General features: G+C 19.7%; 1 protein-coding gene across 1 annotated transcript; it reads left to right on the forward strand.

Moving 5' to 3' along the window:
* Positions 1–9: 9 nt before the first annotated feature.
* On the forward strand, positions 10–18,835 carry LOC122507973. Its single transcript, XM_043621000.1, has 3 exons — positions 10–97; positions 16,479–17,526; positions 18,591–18,835. Exon 2 carries the CDS (start codon positions 16,505–16,507, stop codon positions 17,489–17,491), a length of 987 nt encoding a protein of 328 aa, XP_043476935.1. The 5' UTR covers positions 10–97; positions 16,479–16,504; the 3' UTR covers positions 17,492–17,526; positions 18,591–18,835.
* Positions 18,836–19,573: the final 738 nt, after the last annotated feature.

A 19,573-nucleotide genomic window follows, 5' to 3' on the forward strand; every position in this document is an offset into this window, starting at 1 on the left:
CTATTGTGATCAAGGGTCGAAGTCTCAGCGGCGATTAGTCGAGAAAATCGCTCCTCCCCCTCTTTTTTTTTTTTTCTTCAAAATCTATTCTTGAAAGGTAACATGAAAATATAGAGGAAATTTTATTTCTGAAAACTTGTCCTTTCTGTACAAAATTCTCCTCTCCCCCCTCTCTGTCTGTTTGCTTCGTTGTCTATTTATACAGATAAATTCCATCTCACCTGTAAAGTTCTATTTGCAAAAAAAAAAAAAAATTCTCAGTTTTATTCTCCAATAATTTACTCGAAAGAAAAGGAGAAAATTATTTTAAGAAATTAAATTCGAATTCAATTTTATTTATTTTAATTATGTTTTGTGCATTTTCAGAAAAATTGGTAGTTGCATCAATTTGCAGAAAAAAAGATATAATATTTGGTTCAAAGCAAACTAGACATTTTCTTTGTTTCAAATAAATTTTACTTAGTTTAAATACAATTTTATTTGGTACAAATAAATTTTATTTGGTTCAAATAAATTTTATTTAGTTTAAATACAATTTTATTTAAACAAAATAAAATTATTCTCTGGGTGTACGAAAGATTTTTTAATTCAAATATAAATGCATTACTTGACTATTGTTAAATAAATATTTATTTTTACCTTTTTATGTTTATTTTTTACACTGAAAAAAATGTAGAATTTAATTTACATAACCGATCACTTGTCTATTGTCAAAATAAATATTTATCTACTTGAATCCAATAGTTTTTTTTCGAATCAAATAATTTTTGTTTAAATAAAATATTTTCTTTCTTTTTGCCCCAAATAATTTTTCCTGAATAAAATAATTTTCTTTGAGTTAAATAATTTTTTTTTTTTTACTTGAATCCAATAATTTTTTTTCGAATTAAATAATTTTTGTTTGAATAAAATAATTTTCTTTGAGTTAAATAATCAAATTTCGAGGAGTTTTAATTGAAAATTTTGAAAATAATTGAATTCTCAAAAAATTTCAATGAATAATCTTCCGAGTGTAAATTTATAAATATGAAAGTTAATGAAAATTCAAAAAAAAAAAAAATATTGAAAAAAAGTAATATTCAACATTTTTTTTTTTTTTTTATAAAAAATTCAACAAAAAATTCAATTATTTTCGTAAAATTACATTGCAATATTTTTAAAAAACTGAGTCTTGTAATTTTTTAAAATCTCTAAAAAAATGATTAAAAAGTCTTGAACGTTAAAAAAAACGGAAATTTATTAAAATTATTTTCATACAATTTTACAATAATAATTATTATTTTTTCAAGAAAATCACAGTGAACATTAAAAACACAAATTTTACATTTAGAAACTTTTAATAAATTTTTTTTATATTGACGCAAAGGCATAGTAATAAAAATTTACTTTCAAGAAGAAATAAATAAATTTTCTTCAATTTGAACGTTCAAAACTTTAAGATCCATGGAAAATAGAAAAAAATAGGGAAAAATATTATTTCTTTCAGCGATTCGAATATTTTCATATCCACGTGAAATAAGATTTTTTAGAAAAAAAAACTGACGAATATTTGCAAATATTTTATAATTAATTAATTCTCACTATTCCTGTAAAATTGATTTACATTTGTATTTTTAAAATATATGCTCGGAAAAGTTACCATAAACTTTATTAATTTTTTCAATATACCTAAATTCTTTTATAATTAAAAAATTACTCAGACTGCAATAAAAATCTGAAAAATTAAATTAAATATTTTGAAAATTTATAAATAAATTTTTTACATTATTTTATTATTGTAAAATAAAAATTCGTTTATTAAAATCGAGATTAAAACTTTTAGAATTTTGTGAGACGATATAAAAATTAAAATTAATAATAATAAAGTACAATGTTCCGATAAACTGTTCGCAGTTTGAAGTTAGTTGTTGTTTGTTCTAATTAAATTCTTTTGAAGAATTTCTATGAATTTTTTCAAACTAATGGAGTTTCTTTAATAATTTTATTTAAAAATTTTGAAAGCAATTGAATTTTATGAAGAAGAATTTTTTTTTATTAACATTAAATTGTAAATAATTGAATTCTTGCAAAGAATTTTACTATTTATAAAAATAATTGAATTGTTTCGAAGAATTTATTAAAATTTTAAGAAATAATTAAATTGTTAATGAAGAATTTTATAGAAATATTTGATAATAATGAAATTTTTTCGAGAATTCTTTCAATTTTTTTTGACGTATATATTTAAAAATTGCATTGAAAGTAATTTAATTTTTATATACAATTTTTTAAAAAATATTTTGAGAATAATTATTGAATTATTTTTAGAGAATTTTAAATTCTTGTTGAAATTGAATTTTATGGAAATTTTTGAAACTAATTATAAATTCTTTCGTGTAATTTTATTTAAATTGGATTAAAAATTATTTAATTCGTGCAAAGAATTTTAGTATTTATAAAAATAGTTGAATTGTTACGAAGAATTATTATTAAAATTTTAGGAAATAATTGAAATTTATGGAAATATTTTAAAATATTTGAATTCATCCGAGGAATTCAATTAAAATTGTTTTGAAAATAATTGAATTCCTGCAAAGAATTTTAATAAATTATAAAATTAATTGAATTCTTGCAAAGAATTTTACTATTTTAGAAAAATAATTGAATTTTTTCGAAGGATTTATTAAAATTTTAGAAAAAAATTGAATTTTGTCGAAATGTGTTAAAATTAAAATTTATCAATTAAAAATTTTTGAAATAGTTTAATATTTGAGAAAAAAATGCTGGTAATTATTAGCATATATATATATATATATAGTGAATAGTATAGGTAAAATTTGTCACTTGAATATTTGAATTAAACATGAAATGTCGTATTGCAGGTCAATTGTAATTTCATATTGAATAGTCATAACTTTTAGGAAGGTGTGTATATACATGTATAGAGATAGGTAGTTAGTAATTGATCTAACTTGAGTTATATTGGATGCGATGTTGACGGCATGTAAATTAACTTGCTGCTCATGCGTTACAGAGCAAAGATACAGCTTTCCCATATAACGTATAAATTTGTCCTCAAGCAAAATTATTTTAGGGAAAAGTCTCAAGCCATGCTTGCAGAAAGAGAATTACAAATCGCAAATTTATATACATTCACTGGTAAATCCTGTCAATTTTCTGCAAATCTTCCTTTTCATGTAATATTTATTTTAAAAAATATTTCAAATTTTATTTATTAATTATTTTCTTAAAATAATAATAACATTATATCATTAAAATACAAAAATATTAAAATAAATTTATAGATATTAATTAATAATAATAATTATTATTATTTTAGAATATTTGCCACGTCCCTAAAGTTCTGAACTTTCAAATGAACAAAATTTATTTATTCTCTCTTCAAATTAAAAATTTATTAATTTATTTATTATTTATTGCAATAATAATATTACAAATTATTTCAAATTAAAAAATAAACCTACAAGTTATTCACCAATTATTTTGCACTAACATTTCTAATATTTGTTAAAGAATTATTTACTATTTTAGTAAAAAAAATTTTTTATTAAATTAAAAATTTACCAAAAATTAATTAACAAGTATATATATATATTTACATTTTCCAAAACAATTATTTTAGTAAATAATTAATAAAACTTTGACAATAATTATTTTAAACAAATATTTTTAAACTATTGACAATAATTATTTTAAAAAACAATAAAAATTTTCAGCAATTATTTTATTAAAATAATATTAAAATTTACCATAAATTGTTTTTCTAAAATAATAATACAATAATCAATTATTTTACTTGATAATAATAATAATAATAATAATAATAATAATAATAATAATAATAATAATAATAATAATAATAATAATAATAATAATAATAATAATAATAATAGTATTTTTCAACAGTAATTTTACTTAATAATAAGAAAATTAACCAACAAAATTTTTTAATTTTTCCTACAACTTTTGGAAAACTAAAATTTTCTATCAATTATTATTTTACTAAAACAATAATAATAATAAGATAAATAACATAAAAAAAATTAAATTTATAAAATAATTAAAGTTTTGCAGTAATAATTTTACTAAATAATAAGAAAATTAACAAAAATTCATCAAAATATTTCACCCTTAAATTCTGCCAAAAATTATTTAAAAACTAAAATATTCCATCAATTACTTTACTAAAATAATAATAATAAAAATTTCCAACAATTATATTACAAAAATATTTCATAAAATTATTTAACAATTATTTTTACAAAAATAGTGGTGAAATTTGATAATAAATATTATATAAAATTCGAGATAGAATTTGTCAGGAATTATTTTACTAAAATAATATTAAAATTTACCATCAATTGCTTTTGTAAAATAATAATAGAATATTCAATTATTTTACTGAATAATAATAATAATATTTTTCAACAATAATTTTACTTAATAATAACAAAATATTTTTAAATTCGTCCTGAAATTATTTTAAAAAATGCAATTTTGTTAAAATTACAAATAATTGCAGAAATTCAATTATTTTCAAAAAAAAAAAAAATAATAAAATTCTTCTTATAAAATACAACTATGTTCAAAACATGAAAAAAAATTCTTGTAAAAATCCCAATTATCTTAATAAATACCATAACTCTTCTCCAAAGTTCAATTATTTTCATAAATGTCAAAAAAATTCTTGAATTCAATTATTTTCAAAAATAATAAATTTTTTTAAGGAATTTAATTATTATCCTTTCTTAAAAAATAATTTTAAATTCTAGAAAATAATAATTGAATGAAAATGATAAAAATAATTTTGATGAAGTTACAGTAACAATATTCTTAAAATATAAAATAATGATTTTATCTCTCGGTCATCTTTATAATTATTAGAAAACATGAAGAAATCGATCACTCCGAGTCTTCGACTCGGAGCAATCGATATCTTCATGTTTTATAACAAATATTTTTATAAGTTGTTTAATTTTAAAAAAGTTTGAATTTGAAATTTTTGAATGTCTTAATTCCTGTGGAAAATTCTGTTCCAAAATAAAGATTAAAAATAGGAATTGTGCAAATATTTTTCTTCTTTTTCTAAAACAAAATAATAGTTTTGTTCAAAAAATTGTGATTCATAAACGAGAATAATGCAAAATAAATAAATTTTCCATTTCTTAATCACAGTTGTTTAACAATTTTCTAATTTTGTTTAGAAGTAAAAAGAAATCTGCATAATTTTAATTTGACAAAACATAATATTATTAATATTTAACAAAATTTTAGTCTTTTAATGAAAAGAAGTGAAAAAAATTCTGATGATTGCAAAGAATTTTATAAAAAAAAAATTTGCTAATAATAGAATTTCTTCAAAGAATTCTATTATTTAGGAAAATAACTGAATTCTCGCAAAGAATTTTATTAGAATTTTTAAAAATCCTAATTAAATTCTTTTGAAGAATTTCTATGAATTTTTTCAAACTAATGGAGTTTCTTTAATAATTTTAATTGAAGAATTTGAAAGCAATATTGAATTTTATGAAGAAGAATTTTATTTAAAGTGAATTGAAAATATTTTGAATTCATGCGAAGAATTTTACTATTTATAAAAATAGGTAATTGAACTGTTTCGAAGAATTTATTAAAATTTTCAAAAATAATTGAATTCCTGCAAAGAATTTTACTATTTATAAAATTAATTGAATTCTTGCAAAGAATTTTACTCTTTTACTTTTTTTGAAAAAATAATTGAATTTTTTCGAAGGATTTATTAAAATTTTAGAAATAATTAAATTTTTTCGAAATGTGTTTTTTAAATAATAATTGAATTCTTCCGAGGAATTCAATTAAAATTCTTTTGAAAATTTTACTATTTTAGAATTTTAGATTTTACTATTTAAAAAAATAATTGAATTGTTTACAAGGATCTATTAAATTTTTTGTAAATAATTGAATTCTTTCGTGAAAGTTTATTAAAATTTTTGAAAATATGAACAGTAATAATTGAATAATAAATAATAATAATAACAGTAATAAGTGAATTTTTTAAATTTTGATTATGAAATTATTTAAAAAATTTATATTTGTAAATGAAAGAATGAAAGAACAAATTATTATAGTTAATAGTTAATTTTTTTCTTTATTTTATCATTATAATTTTAATTATTATTTTTATGGATATTATTTCTATTATTGTTATTCAACAATTATTTTTATATTCTAATTGTATTAATAATTATTGTACAAAAAGGCTTGTCCGCTTATTTTTGTAAATAAAATAAAAAAAATAATTGAAATAAGTAAAATAAATAAAATACTTATATAAAATTAATAAAATAAATATATTATCTCTATATACATAAAAAATAAAAAATATATTTTCAGAAATTAACATTTTTTTTTTGTAAAAAAATTTGCAATTGAATATTTCCAGGAATATTGAAAAACGAAAAGCAAAGATTTTAAGCACTCTTCCTGTTTTAATAAATTTAGCATGAAAATATAAGTTTTCGCTTAAAACAAGTGTCGAATTTTACCTGAGCCAAAAAAATCACACTCCGTGTGTAATTAAGATAATGAGTCACGCTTTAAAGGCGGACTGCTTGAAAATGTTGAAATCAATATTAAAAATCTAAGAGTCTTTAAAGATGGGTAAATGTATATGTATAGAGGGATTGTTTTATTACGGTTTTTGGGCAGTTTTAGGTATAAAATATAGGTAGGATTAAGGAAAAAGGTCGGGACGGCGCGTTGTCATCGTCGACGGCGACTTAAAATTTCCCCAATGGAGCTAGCTCTCCTCTCTCTCTTTCTCTCTCATTGCCAAATATAATACAGTCAATAACACGGCAAAATACTGTGTAATATTTAACAATGAGAATATTATATTATTCCACAAGGAGAAGAAGAAGGGAAAATTTTCCTTAACAGAGACTTGAAATTTTTCAAGTGTGGGTTTTTCAAAAATTTTTCTCTGTCTGTCATATTATAATATACTTTGTGCGCATTTGCAAAATTATGATTTAAACTACTATACGCGTTGACAGCATCTGTTCTCAGCATGTTTCCAGTACAAAATACAAAATAAAATATTTTCAATATATTTCTCTAAAGGTAAAATGAGGATTAAAATTTCCCCGCATATTTTATTTTATTACACCAACGCTATTTTAATTCCAAATTATTATTATTATTATTATCATTATAATTCTGAATATTTTTCTCTTATTTTAAATTGGGATTTCCTGGAAAAAAAATTTATAACAGTGCTTGCTCTTGCTTTAATTATAAATATATGAAATAATGAATATATATATATATATAAATAATGAAAGTTGCAAAATAAAAATTGCAAATTAAAATTACGAGTGCAAATCGCGAATAAAAATGGTAAATAACGAACATTTAATAAAAATTTTAATTAAAAATAGTGAATAAAAATAATTTTAAAAAATGTATTTAATAAAAAAAAAATTATAACAAACAATTACAAATAAAATTTGTGAGTATAAAATTTATATAATTAGAATTTTAAATATAAATGGTAAATCTAAATAAATTATGTCTCTAAAATTCTAAACGTTAATATAAATAGAATTCAATTTTTCTAATTTTATTTATGAAAATAATTGAATTATTGCGAAAAATTTTATTAAAATGTTTGAAAATAATTGAATTCCTGGGAAAAATTCTGTTATTTCTGTAAATAATTGAATTCTACCAAAGAATTTAAAAAAACAATTTTTTTAACAATTGATTCTTTCCAGAAATTGAAATTAAATTTTTGTGCAATTTCTGTGAAATAATATTAAAAATAATTGAGATCCTGCGATGAATTTTATTTTATTTATGAAAATAATTGAATAGTTGCAAAGTATTTTAATAAAATTTCCAAAAATAATTGAATTTCCGAGAAAAAATGTAATATTTTTTAAAAAATAATTGAATTCTTGTGATAAATATTGTTATTTATAAAAAATAATTGAATTTTTCAAAGAGTTTTATTAAAATGCCTTAAAATAATTGAATTTTTAGGAATAATTTTGTTATTTATCGAAATAATTGAATTCTTGGGAAGTATTTTATTAAAATTTTTTTAAATAATTGTATTTCGGAGAAGAAATTGATTATTTGTGAAAATAATTGAATTATTGCGAAAAATTTTATTAAAATATTTGAAAATAATTGAATTCCTGTGAAAAATTCTAATATTGTTGTAAATAATTGAATTATTCCAAAGAATTTTAAATAATTGATTTTTTCAAGAAATTAAAATTAAATTTTTAAAAATAATTACGTTTTTGGGCAATTTCTGTAAAATAATATTAAAAATAATTGAGATCCTGTGATGAATTTTATTATTTATGAAAACAATAAAATTGAATTATTATTAAATGTTTGAAAAAAATTGAATTTCAGTGAAAAATTTTGTTATTTTTGAAAATTTTTTTAAATAATTGAATTTACAAGAAAAAATTTATTAATTTTAAAAATAATTGAATTCTTGTTTTGAATATTGTTATTTATGAAAATAATTGAATTTATGCAAATTCTAATTTAAATAATTAAATTCCTAAGAAATTTTTATTATTCACGAAAAAATTGAATTCTTACGAAAATTTTTACAAACCATTTTTTAAATAATTGACTTCTGATTAGAAATTTTATGAAAATAGAAGAAATTGAAAATTATTAAATTGCGAAAAGTTTTTAAAAATAATTAAATTTTACAAAAAATCCTATTAACATTGTTGAGAAAAATTGAATGACTGTGTGGGATTTTATTAAATTGTTTTGAAAATAATTGAATTTCCAAAAAGCATTTTATTATTTATGAAAATAATTGAATTTGTAACGATTTTCTTTTTTCATGAAAATAAATAAAAACCGCGACAATACAAAATACAAAAACAATAAAAATTATAAAACAAAGAATTTAAAATAATAAAATAAAACAATGAAATTGCACAAAATACAAAATACTCGATTAATAAACACACAAATAATTTACAAAAAGAAATAAAATGTATATTTCCGTCAAAAGTTTAATTCAAATAGGCCTGACGTCAGGGATTTATACAAGTATAGAAAATAAAATGACAAATAGACACACAAACATACGCACATCCAAATAACAATATTTAAAAAGAAATCAATCAAAATAATAAATTAATAAACAAAATAATTAAAAAGAATAATTCGCAATTCATCACACGACTAAAATCACTCTCTTTCTTTTATACCATCAGACATAGACATTTTTAAATAATAATTTAATTTTAATTATCAAAATTTATAAATTTGTGCACCTGAAATCTCCAGGGCCACTTTATTAATTACGGTCGTGCACTTACGAGTCACCCAACAGTTGGCAAAGAATACTCGTTCTGTTGAGGAAGATTTTGGTTTCCCGACCGGTTCCGACTTCCAAGTCACCATATTCGTCCAATATTATAAATAAATATCTTCATTTTATTAAATCCGTATCCAATGGTCATTAACGGCCACACTTTATATTTAACACAAAAAGAAACACATATTTTACAAAACAAAAAATAATAAACTGAATTTTTAAATAAATTTGAATTTAAGAAAAAAACTACCTTCCGTGTCCTCGGCCGGCACGTGAGAGCGTAGCCGCTGTTGATCCCGTGTCGATGAATTGCGAAAGTCAATTAATAAATTAATCAATCGCACTTTTCATCGACCCCGCGATTCAACCCGCCAAGCCCCACTCTTAGCCGAATATTGAGAACACGAAAATAATTAAATTTTGGAAATACTTTGAAGTCGGACCGGTAACATTTTCCAGGAGTCAATCTCTCATGAGATTGTATCGCTTCAAATTCTTGCGAACGATTTTATTAGAATTTTTTTTAAATAATTGAATTTTCAAGAAAAAAATTTGTTACTTTTAAAAATAATTGAATTGTCGTGTTGAATATTGTTATTTATGAAAATAATTGAATTTTGCAAAGAATTTTTTTAAAGTGCCTCAAAATAATTGAATTTTTGGAAATAATTTTGTTATTTATCAAAATAATAGAATTTTTTTGAAGAATTATTTATGTAAATAATTGAATTCTTCCAAAGAATTTTAAAAAATAATTTTTTTTAAATAATTGATTTTTTTGAGAAATTAAAATTTTTACAAGAATAATTACATTTATGGGCAATTCCTGTAAAATAATATTAAAAATAATTGAAATCCTGCGATGAATTTTATTATTTATGAAAATAATAATTGAATATATTTGAAAAGAATTTTATTAAAATTTTCAAAAAATAATTGAATTCCTGAGAAGAATTTTATTATTTATGAATATAATTGAATTATTGTGAAAAATTTTATTAAAAATATTTAAAAAGAATTTAATTTCAATGGAAAATTTTGTTATTTTTGAAAATAATTGAATTCTTCATAAGAATTTTATAAACATTGTTTTAAATAATTAATTTTGTCGAAATAATTATTATAAATATTATGAAAATTTTATTTAAAAAAATTGAATTCTTGTAGAAAACTTTATTTGTGAAAATAATTGAATTTTTCGACTAATTAATTTTTAAAATAGTATTAAAAATAAAAATAATTGAAATTCTTCAATGAGTTTTATTATTTATGAAAATAATTGAATTGTTGCTTAGGATTTTATCGAACATTTTTTTAAAAAATTGAATTTCTATGAAAAATGTTATTATTAGTGAAAATAATTGAAGAGTTGTATAAAAATTTTGTTAAATAATTGATTGTTTTTCGAAATTTTTTTTTTGAAAATTCTATTTTAAATTAATTGAATTCCCATGGAAATTTTATTATTTATGAAAATAATTGCATTTTGGATGAATTTTATAAATTTGTTTCAATCTAAAAATGGTAAATATAAATAAATTATGTATCTAAAATTCTAAAAGTTAAAATGAACGAAATTTTATTTTTCAAAAATAAAAAATCACGAAAGACATTTATTTACAAAGTTACAAAATATTTCATTTACTTTTTTAGATTTTCATTGCATTCTGAGTAATTTTTCCTTTTTTTTCATTGTATTTATTAATTAAAATATAATTGAAAAATTAACTAATTCTTAGTAACGCTTTTCACTAAAACTGTATTAGAAAAAAGAAGAAAATGTAAATATTTAATTTCTTAAATTTTGAAAATCAATTTTAAAAATAAATTTTACAATTCTTCAAGCATTTAATGTTCCTAATAAGAAAAATTTTAAGAAAACGTTTACAAACAATATTAGAAATATTCTGCATCATATAGAAAATTACTTTAAAGAAGATATTTAATTGACAAATTAGAATATCATTAAATATAAATTAAGATTTAAATTTTAGTGGTAATTTAAATTCCATATAGATATAGACTGAGGGACATATAATTAAGGAAGACAGTCAAGAAAATCTTTTTGTTTTCCAATTATATATTAATTTACTTTTAAGTCCTTTTTATATTGCAACTCTGTATAACAAAGTATGAAAAATAATTATTTATTTACTTAATAACAATGATAATAATTTTTTTGAATTTCCCTAGAATTCTTCACGAAACAATTGTGAATAATAATTTTATTATTCCGGCTGTTTAAATTTTTCCTACGACAAATTTTTTGACAAAAACAAGAAAAAAAAATAAATTTTATTTATTTAATTAGTGCAATTAAATGTTTATCATTACCATTAATTTCCTTATTCGACTGAAACTGTTAATTCACGAAACATTGTTTTGCTTACAATACAACTTTGAACAATGCATCAACGTCTTCAAATTTAGGACAAGTGTGGTAAATACCATGCAAATTATTTTAATTGTTTGAGAGAACATTAATTACTCAAATTCAATGTCAAACAGTTGCGGAAAAAATGGCTAAAAATTGATGCTAAACCATAAAATAAATAAATAATTTTTTATTTATATTTATTCAAATAAAAAATAAAAAATTTTTCACTCAAATTTAGAATTTAGAGAATATAGAAAAGTAGAAAATAAATAATTCGCAAAAATAAAACATAAAATTATTATTAATAGTTTCTCCGTTAGAAAATTTAGAAAGAAATTAATTAAAAGTAGAAAAAAAAAATTTGCTAATTTTTGAAAGAGAAAGATAGAAATTTAGTCAAAAATGTGAAATGATTGCGGAATTTCTCTCGTTGTTTTTTTTTTCTCTAGATATTCTGCCCAAGCGAGAGATCGATTTGAAAATGATCCTCGCGGGAATCGTATGAAACACGCCAGGCTGTTCTATAAATCTCAGCTCACTTTTACCGAAGGGAAAAATAAAGTTCAGGAATTTCCCCGAAGAGATTTTCATATACTTTCGGATATTATGAAAAACAGCTTGGACTTTAAATGTACATAACATGAGGTATCTCGTTTACTTAAATATTATTTGAATTTTTCCCATTCGACATATTCAATATAAAGAAAGAAAAAAATATTGTTTAAAAGCAAGAAGAAATTTTTTTTTACCCAATCCAAAAACAAATTTATTCAAATAAAACAAATTTTATTTTTATTTATTCAATTCGTTTCAATTTCGTTTATTTAAATTTAAATAATTTATCTACTTTTGCAGACTTCGCACTCAATAAATTCTTTATACTGCTAATAAATTGAATTCTTGCAACTAATTTTATTATATTCATGAAATATTTATTAAATAAATATTTATAAAAATAATTTAATTCTTGCGAAGAATTTTTTTTTAAATTTTTAAATAATTGATTTCTATCAACTAATTTTTATGAAAATTCAAATTTAAATAATTTAATTCCTGAGAAACTTTTATTATTCATGAAAAGAATTGAATTCTTACGAAGATTTTTAAAAGAATTTTTTTAAATAATTGAATTCTGTTTGGAAATTTTATGAAAATAGTAGAACTTAAAATTTATTGAATTGAGAAAAGTTTTTACAAATAATTAAATTTTACAAAAAATTCTATTAACATTTTCGAAAATAATTGAATGTAATGTGTGGGATTTTATTAAATTTTTTTGAAAATAATTGAATTCCTAAAAATCATTTTATTATTTATGAAAATAATTGAATAGTTGCAGAGTATTTTATTAAAATTTTCAAAAAATAATTGAATTCTTGAGAAGAATTTTATTATATTTATGAAAACAATTGAATTATTGCGAACAATTTTATTAAAATGGTTAAAAAGAATTGAGTTTCAGTGAAAAATTATGTAATAATTTTGAAAATAATTCATTTCTTCCAAAGAAATTAAAAAAATTGTATTATTTATGAAAATAATTAAATAGTTGCAAAGTATTTTATTAAAATTTTTAAAATAATTGAATTTACAAGAAAAAATTTATTACTTTTAAAAATAATTGAATTCTTGTGTTGAATATTGTGATTTGTGAAAATAATTGAATTTTGCAAAGCATTTTATTAAAGTGCATTAAAATAATTGAAATTTCGGGAATAATTTTGTCATTTATCGAAATAATTGAATTCTTTGGAAGAATTATTTATGTAAATAATTGAATTTCTGAGAAGAATTTTATTAAAATTTAAAAGAATAATTGAATTATTTCAAAAAAATTTAATTATAGAATTGTAATTTCAAAGAATTGATTTCTTTCGAACAATTTTATTAAAATATTTGAAAATAATTGAATTCTTGGGAAAAATTCTAATATTTTGGTAAATAATTGAATTCTTCCAAAGAATTTGACAAAAAACATTGTTTTTTAAATAATTGATTTTTTCGAGAAATTTAAATTAAATTTTTAAGAATAATTACATTTTTGGGCAATTCCTGTAAAATTATAGGTATTCAAAATAATTAAAATCCTGCGATGAATTTTATTATTTATGAAAATAATTGAATAGTTGCAAAGTATTTTAATAAAATTTTCAAAAATAATTGAATTTCAGAGAAAAAATGTATTGTTTAAAAAAATAATTGAATTCTTGTGATGAATATTGTTATTTATAAAAAATAATTGAATTTTTCAAAGAATTTTATTGAAATCCTTCAAAATAATTGAATTTTCAGAAATAATTTTGTTATATTTATCGAAATAATTGAATTCTTGGGAAGTATTTTTAAAAAATTTTTTAAAATAATTGAATTCCTGAGAAGAATTTGATTATTTGTGAAAATAATTGAATTATTGCGAAAAATTTTATTAAAATATTTGAAAATAATTGAATTCCTGGGAAAAATTCTAATACTTTGGTAAATAATTGAATTATTCCTAAGAATTAAAAGAAAACCTTTTTTTTTAATAATTGATTTTTTCAAGAAATTAAAATTAAATTTTTAAAAATAATTACGTTTTTTGGGAAATTCCTGTAAAATAATAATTTAGATAAAAATAAAAAGATAAAAATAATTGAGATCGTGCGATGAATTTTATTATTTATGAAAATAACTGAATAGTTGCAGAGTATTTTAATAAAATTTTCAAAAAAAAAAATAATTAAATTCCTGAGAAGAATTTGTATTATTTATAAAAACAATTGATATATTATTAAATGTTTGAAAAGAATTGAATTTTAGTGAAAAATTTTGTTATTTTTTAAAATAATTGAATTCTTCATAAGAATTTTATAAACATTGTTTCAGATAATTAATTTTTTGAAAATATTATAAATAATGAAAATTTTATTTCAAATAATTGAATTCTTGTGTAAAAGTTTATTTGTGAAAATAATTGAATTTTGGGATGAATTTTATCAGTTTTTTTTTTAATAATTGAATTCTTTTGCGAAATTTTATGCAAATATCAAATATTGAAAATAATAAAATTTTTTGGAAGAATTATTTATGTAAATAATTGAATTCTTGGGAAGAATTTTATTAAAATCTAAAAGAATATAATTGGATTATTTCAAAAAAATTTAATTAGAATTGCAATGTAAAATAATATTTCTTTCGAACAATTTTATTAAAATACTTGAAAATAATTGATTTCCTGGGAAAAATTCTAATATTTTTGTAAATAATTGAATTCTTCCAAAGAATTTAACAAAAAAAACCTTTTTTTTAAATAATTGATTTTTTTGAGAAATTGAAATTAAATTTTTAAGAATAATTACATTTTTTGGCAATTTCTGTAAAATAATATTAAAAATAATTGAAATCCTGCGACGAATTTTATTATTTATGAAAATAACTGAATAGTTGCAGAGTATTTTAATAAAATTTTCAATAAAAATAATTGAATTCCTGAGAAGAATTTTATTATTTATAAAAATAATTGAATGAATGCAAAAAAAAGTTTTTTTAAATAATTGATTTTTTCGAGAAATTGAAATTAAAATTTTTAAGAATAATTACATTTTTGGGCAATTCCTGTAAAACAATATTAAAAATAAGTGAATAGTTGCAAAGTATTTTATTAAAATTTTCAAAAATAATTGAATTCCTGGGAAGAATTTTATTATTTATAAAAATAATTGAATGATTGTGAAAAATGTTATTCAAAAAGAATTGAATTTCAGTGAGAAATTTTGTTATTTTTGAAAATAATTGAATTCTTCATAAGAATTTTATATACATTGCTTCAGATAATTAATTTTTTCGAAATATAATAAATATTATGAAAATTTTTATTTTAAATTATTGAATTCTTGCTTAGAATTTTATCAAACCTTTTTTTAAAAAATTGAATTTCTACGAAAAATGTTATTATTAGTGAAAGTAATTGAATTGTTGTGAAGAATTGAATTTTGCATGAATTTTATCAATTTTTTTTTTAATAATTGAATTCTTTTGCGAAATTTTGTGAAAATACTAGATATTGGAAATAATTGAATTTCGTATATTCTTTGAAAATAATTGAATCTTTTTGAAGAATTTAATTATAATTTTTGAGAATAGTTTTTTTATTTCTAGTATTAGCCAATTTAAAGTAGTGTAAATTCTCAAAAAAAAAAAAAAAAAAAAAACAGAAATAGTATAGCTTTCAGTGGCTGGAATCTAAAAAAAGTAGGTTGCATTTAATAATATAATTATATTCGAATAGGAATTCAATTATTTTTAATATTATTTTACAGGAATTGCCCAAAAATATAATTATTTTTAAAAAATTAATTTCAATTTCTCGAAAAAAGAAATTATTTAAAAAAAAATGTTTTTTGTCAAATTCTTTGGAAGAATTTAATTATTTACAGAAATATTAGAATTTTTCCCAGGAATTCAATTATTTTCGAATATTTTAATAAAATTGAAAATAAAATAAAGTAAAAGGTGTGAAAAATCTTGACCGCAAAGAATGCTCCACCCCCAAAGTGTCGATCACACCTGCGCTAATATGCATCAGAACCAATCACTTTAGAGAATTATTGAATCAAAAAGGATACGACAAATCTGGTACAGCGAATGCTAATTATCTTACCCCACTAAAAATAAAGAGTTTTCTAAGAAGGGATGACGCTCCTTCTTCGAATTCTCATTTACCTGCTAAGTCATTAGAATACTGGTAGCTTTTCAAGTGTCACCTAGTGTTTTTTGCTACAGCTTTCCAAAAAAAATAATTCTTCACCATGTCCACCAAAATCAAAGCCATACCACACAAATCCTGTTGTGTTCATACAAAAAAAAACATTCCAAAAGATCTCGAAATCGAGGACTCACCAAAATCACTTTCATCATCATTCAGCAGTGCTAAAAGTAAAAAACAAATTTTACCATTTTTCCCCCCCGCATTAAAATGTGTCAAGAAAAAGTGCATCAATGTGATTCGAATAGTTCACGCAACTTACAATCATTTGCAAAACAGAAGAAGAATAGCCAAGAAGATGGCTAAACAACAACGTTCAATGGCAGCTTTTAAGGAAGGACTTTCAACTTTTTCTTTTTGCTCCTCCGATGAAGATGATGAAGACGAAGACGAAGAAGATTCATTCGAAAATTTTATCTCTTCAACTCATGATTCGAACAATAATTTAATTTCAACTCTACCGGAAAATTTGCAACTTGATAAATTTCTCCAATTGTTGAAACGAATGGAGAACAAGGATCATCAAATTTCATCGAGGAACTCAATCAATCCATCAACATTCAATCAATCCATCCATCCAGTGAATAAAAATGCTCCTAAAAAATACCTAAAATTAATATCATTTCCCCTCGATAATATCGAAAAATCAGAACAATTTCTGATTGATAATGATAAGAAAATTAGGAGAGATTTTTGTGTTGTGAAATCGTCAGTGACTTGTAAATATCCAACGAAATTTAATAAAGTTTTATTGAATCATAGAAGTGGTTGTGTTGTCACGGACAATTTTGAGAGGGAGAAGAATAAAGAAACTGTTGATGCGAATCCTTTTCCAAATTTTGATATTTGTAGGGGTTTTCAATTTGTCAGCATTACAAGAGAGAGTGATAAATTTTGTGAATTGAAGGTGAACAAGCCGGAAATGTCTCTTGTTACTAATTATCAAAGAATTAATTTGATGAGAAATTTGGAACCAATTGTCGGTGAAGATCAAGGGGAGAAGAAGATGAAGGAGCCATTTTTGACATAGTTCTCAATTTTTTGTTCAGCAAGCACGAGGCAAAGGTAAAATATTTTTAAAAATTTTACTATATTTTTTAGTTCAACTAAACATTTACTTTGAGTGACTAAATTCTTTCTTCGAATGTAAAATTTATCAAAACTGAACTAAATATTTATTTGGTTCAAATAAATTTTTCTTTGATTCAAAATAAATTTTATTCGGAACAATTACAATTTTTTAGCTTAAAATAATTTTTCTTTGTTTCAAATAATTTTTTTTTTTTTTTGTTTTTTTGTTATTCTGTGCAAATAAATTTTATTTTTCTGATTGAAACCAAACATTTATTTGAATTAAATAAAAGTACATTTTGTCTCAGAGCCAACTATTTATTTGTTTTAAATAAAAATTTTTAATAGATGTAAACAAAATTTTATTTGGTTCGAATAATATTTTATTTAAACCCAAAGAAAAAATTATTTCAGACCAAATAAATTGTTTTTCAACCAAATAAAATTTATTTTGAAACAAATAAAAAGTCACAGAGTCTATTAAATTATTCAATTATTTTAAATAAATATTTTCTTTAGTGTAAATCAAATTTTTAATTGAGTTAAAATAATATTTAGTTGAACAAAATAAAATTTATTTAAACAGAACAAAATTCATGTTGAGATAAAGGAAAAATTTATTTTAAACTAAATAACATTTAATAAGAATGAAATTTATTTGAACTGAATAAAATTTACTATACTTTTTATTATATAAATACTTTTTTATTATAAAATAAAAAAAAAAAATTAAAAATTTTGAATCAATGAAGAATTTATTTTCAACTAAAAAAAATTAATTGAACTGAATGAAATTTATTTGAATCGAACGAAATATATTTGAATCAAGTTATAATTTATTTTGAATCAAATAAAATTTATTTTGAACAAAGAAAATGATTTGAAAGCAATAAAATTGATTTGAAGCAAATTTTATTTTTGAGCAAAATAAAATTTATTTGAACCGAATAAAATATATTTAAATCGAATAAAATAAATTTGAATCAAATAAAATTTGTTTTGAACCGCAAAATAAAAAAATTAAAATATTAAATAAGAAATTTATTTTTATGTTACAGAAAAATCAACATCAAAAATAATTGTACACAGGAAGGAATAATCATCATGTTCGTGTAAACAAAAATTTGGACGAGTATTTCCACCAAAATGTTTTCTAGTCTTTTTACTGGCAGTTCATTCTCAAATAGCAATATAAATTTTTTGCAATTTATTTTTAATAAAAATTACTGTCATTTGTAAATAAATTCTTTTACCAAATAATATTCCAAACGAAACTTTCTGTATTTTCTACAATATGTCAATAAACTTATTGTTTTATCGAAAAAATATTTTTTATTCTTAAATTTTTACTCACGAGTAATTAAATACTATTTGTAAACATCTCCTAAAAGAATTTACCTAGAACATTAAAATTAGTTTACAAAATCATATTTTCTATTAATTCTTCAAATCATTTTAATTGTCATTATTTTTTAAATTTTTATGATGAACTTCAAAAGATTTTGATTTAAAATTTTGTAAAATTTCAATTTCTAAATGAATTTAATTAGAAATATATAAAAAAACTTAGAATTAAAAAAAAATTTTTAAACTAAAATTCTTTTTGAAATTATAGTTAAATTTTTTAATATATTTTTAATGGAATTCCTCGAAAAAAGTTATTATTATTAAAAACTTTATTAAAATTTATCAAAGAAATTTAATTATTTCAATAACCTTTGCTACAATTTATTTATTAGAATTTAAGTATTATTTTCAATAAATTTTTAATTAAATTTCTTTAAAGAATAAAATTATTTTCAAAAATTTTAATGAAATTCTTTGCGTAACAATTCATTTTTTTGCAAAAATAATTTTAATAAAATTCTTCACAGAAATCCAATTATGTTTAAAAATTAACAAAAATTCTAGTCAACATTTCAATTATCTTTATAAATAAAAATAATAAAAATTTTTTTCGAAATTCAATTATTTTCAAAACTTTTAATAAAATTTTTGACAGAATTTAAATTATTTTTAATACAATTTTCATCAAATTTCT

The sequence above is a fragment of the Leptopilina heterotoma genome, unplaced genomic scaffold, assembly GCF_015476425.1.
Source record: "Leptopilina heterotoma isolate Lh14 unplaced genomic scaffold, ASM1547642v1 Lhet_52, whole genome shotgun sequence".
NCBI lineage: Eukaryota > Metazoa > Arthropoda > Insecta > Hymenoptera > Figitidae > Leptopilina > Leptopilina heterotoma.

Coding starts and splice junctions, on each gene's coding strand:
- LOC122507973 (XM_043621000.1), top strand. CDS start 16,505: ATGTCCACCAAAATCAAAGCCATACCACACAAATCCTGTTGTGTTCAT.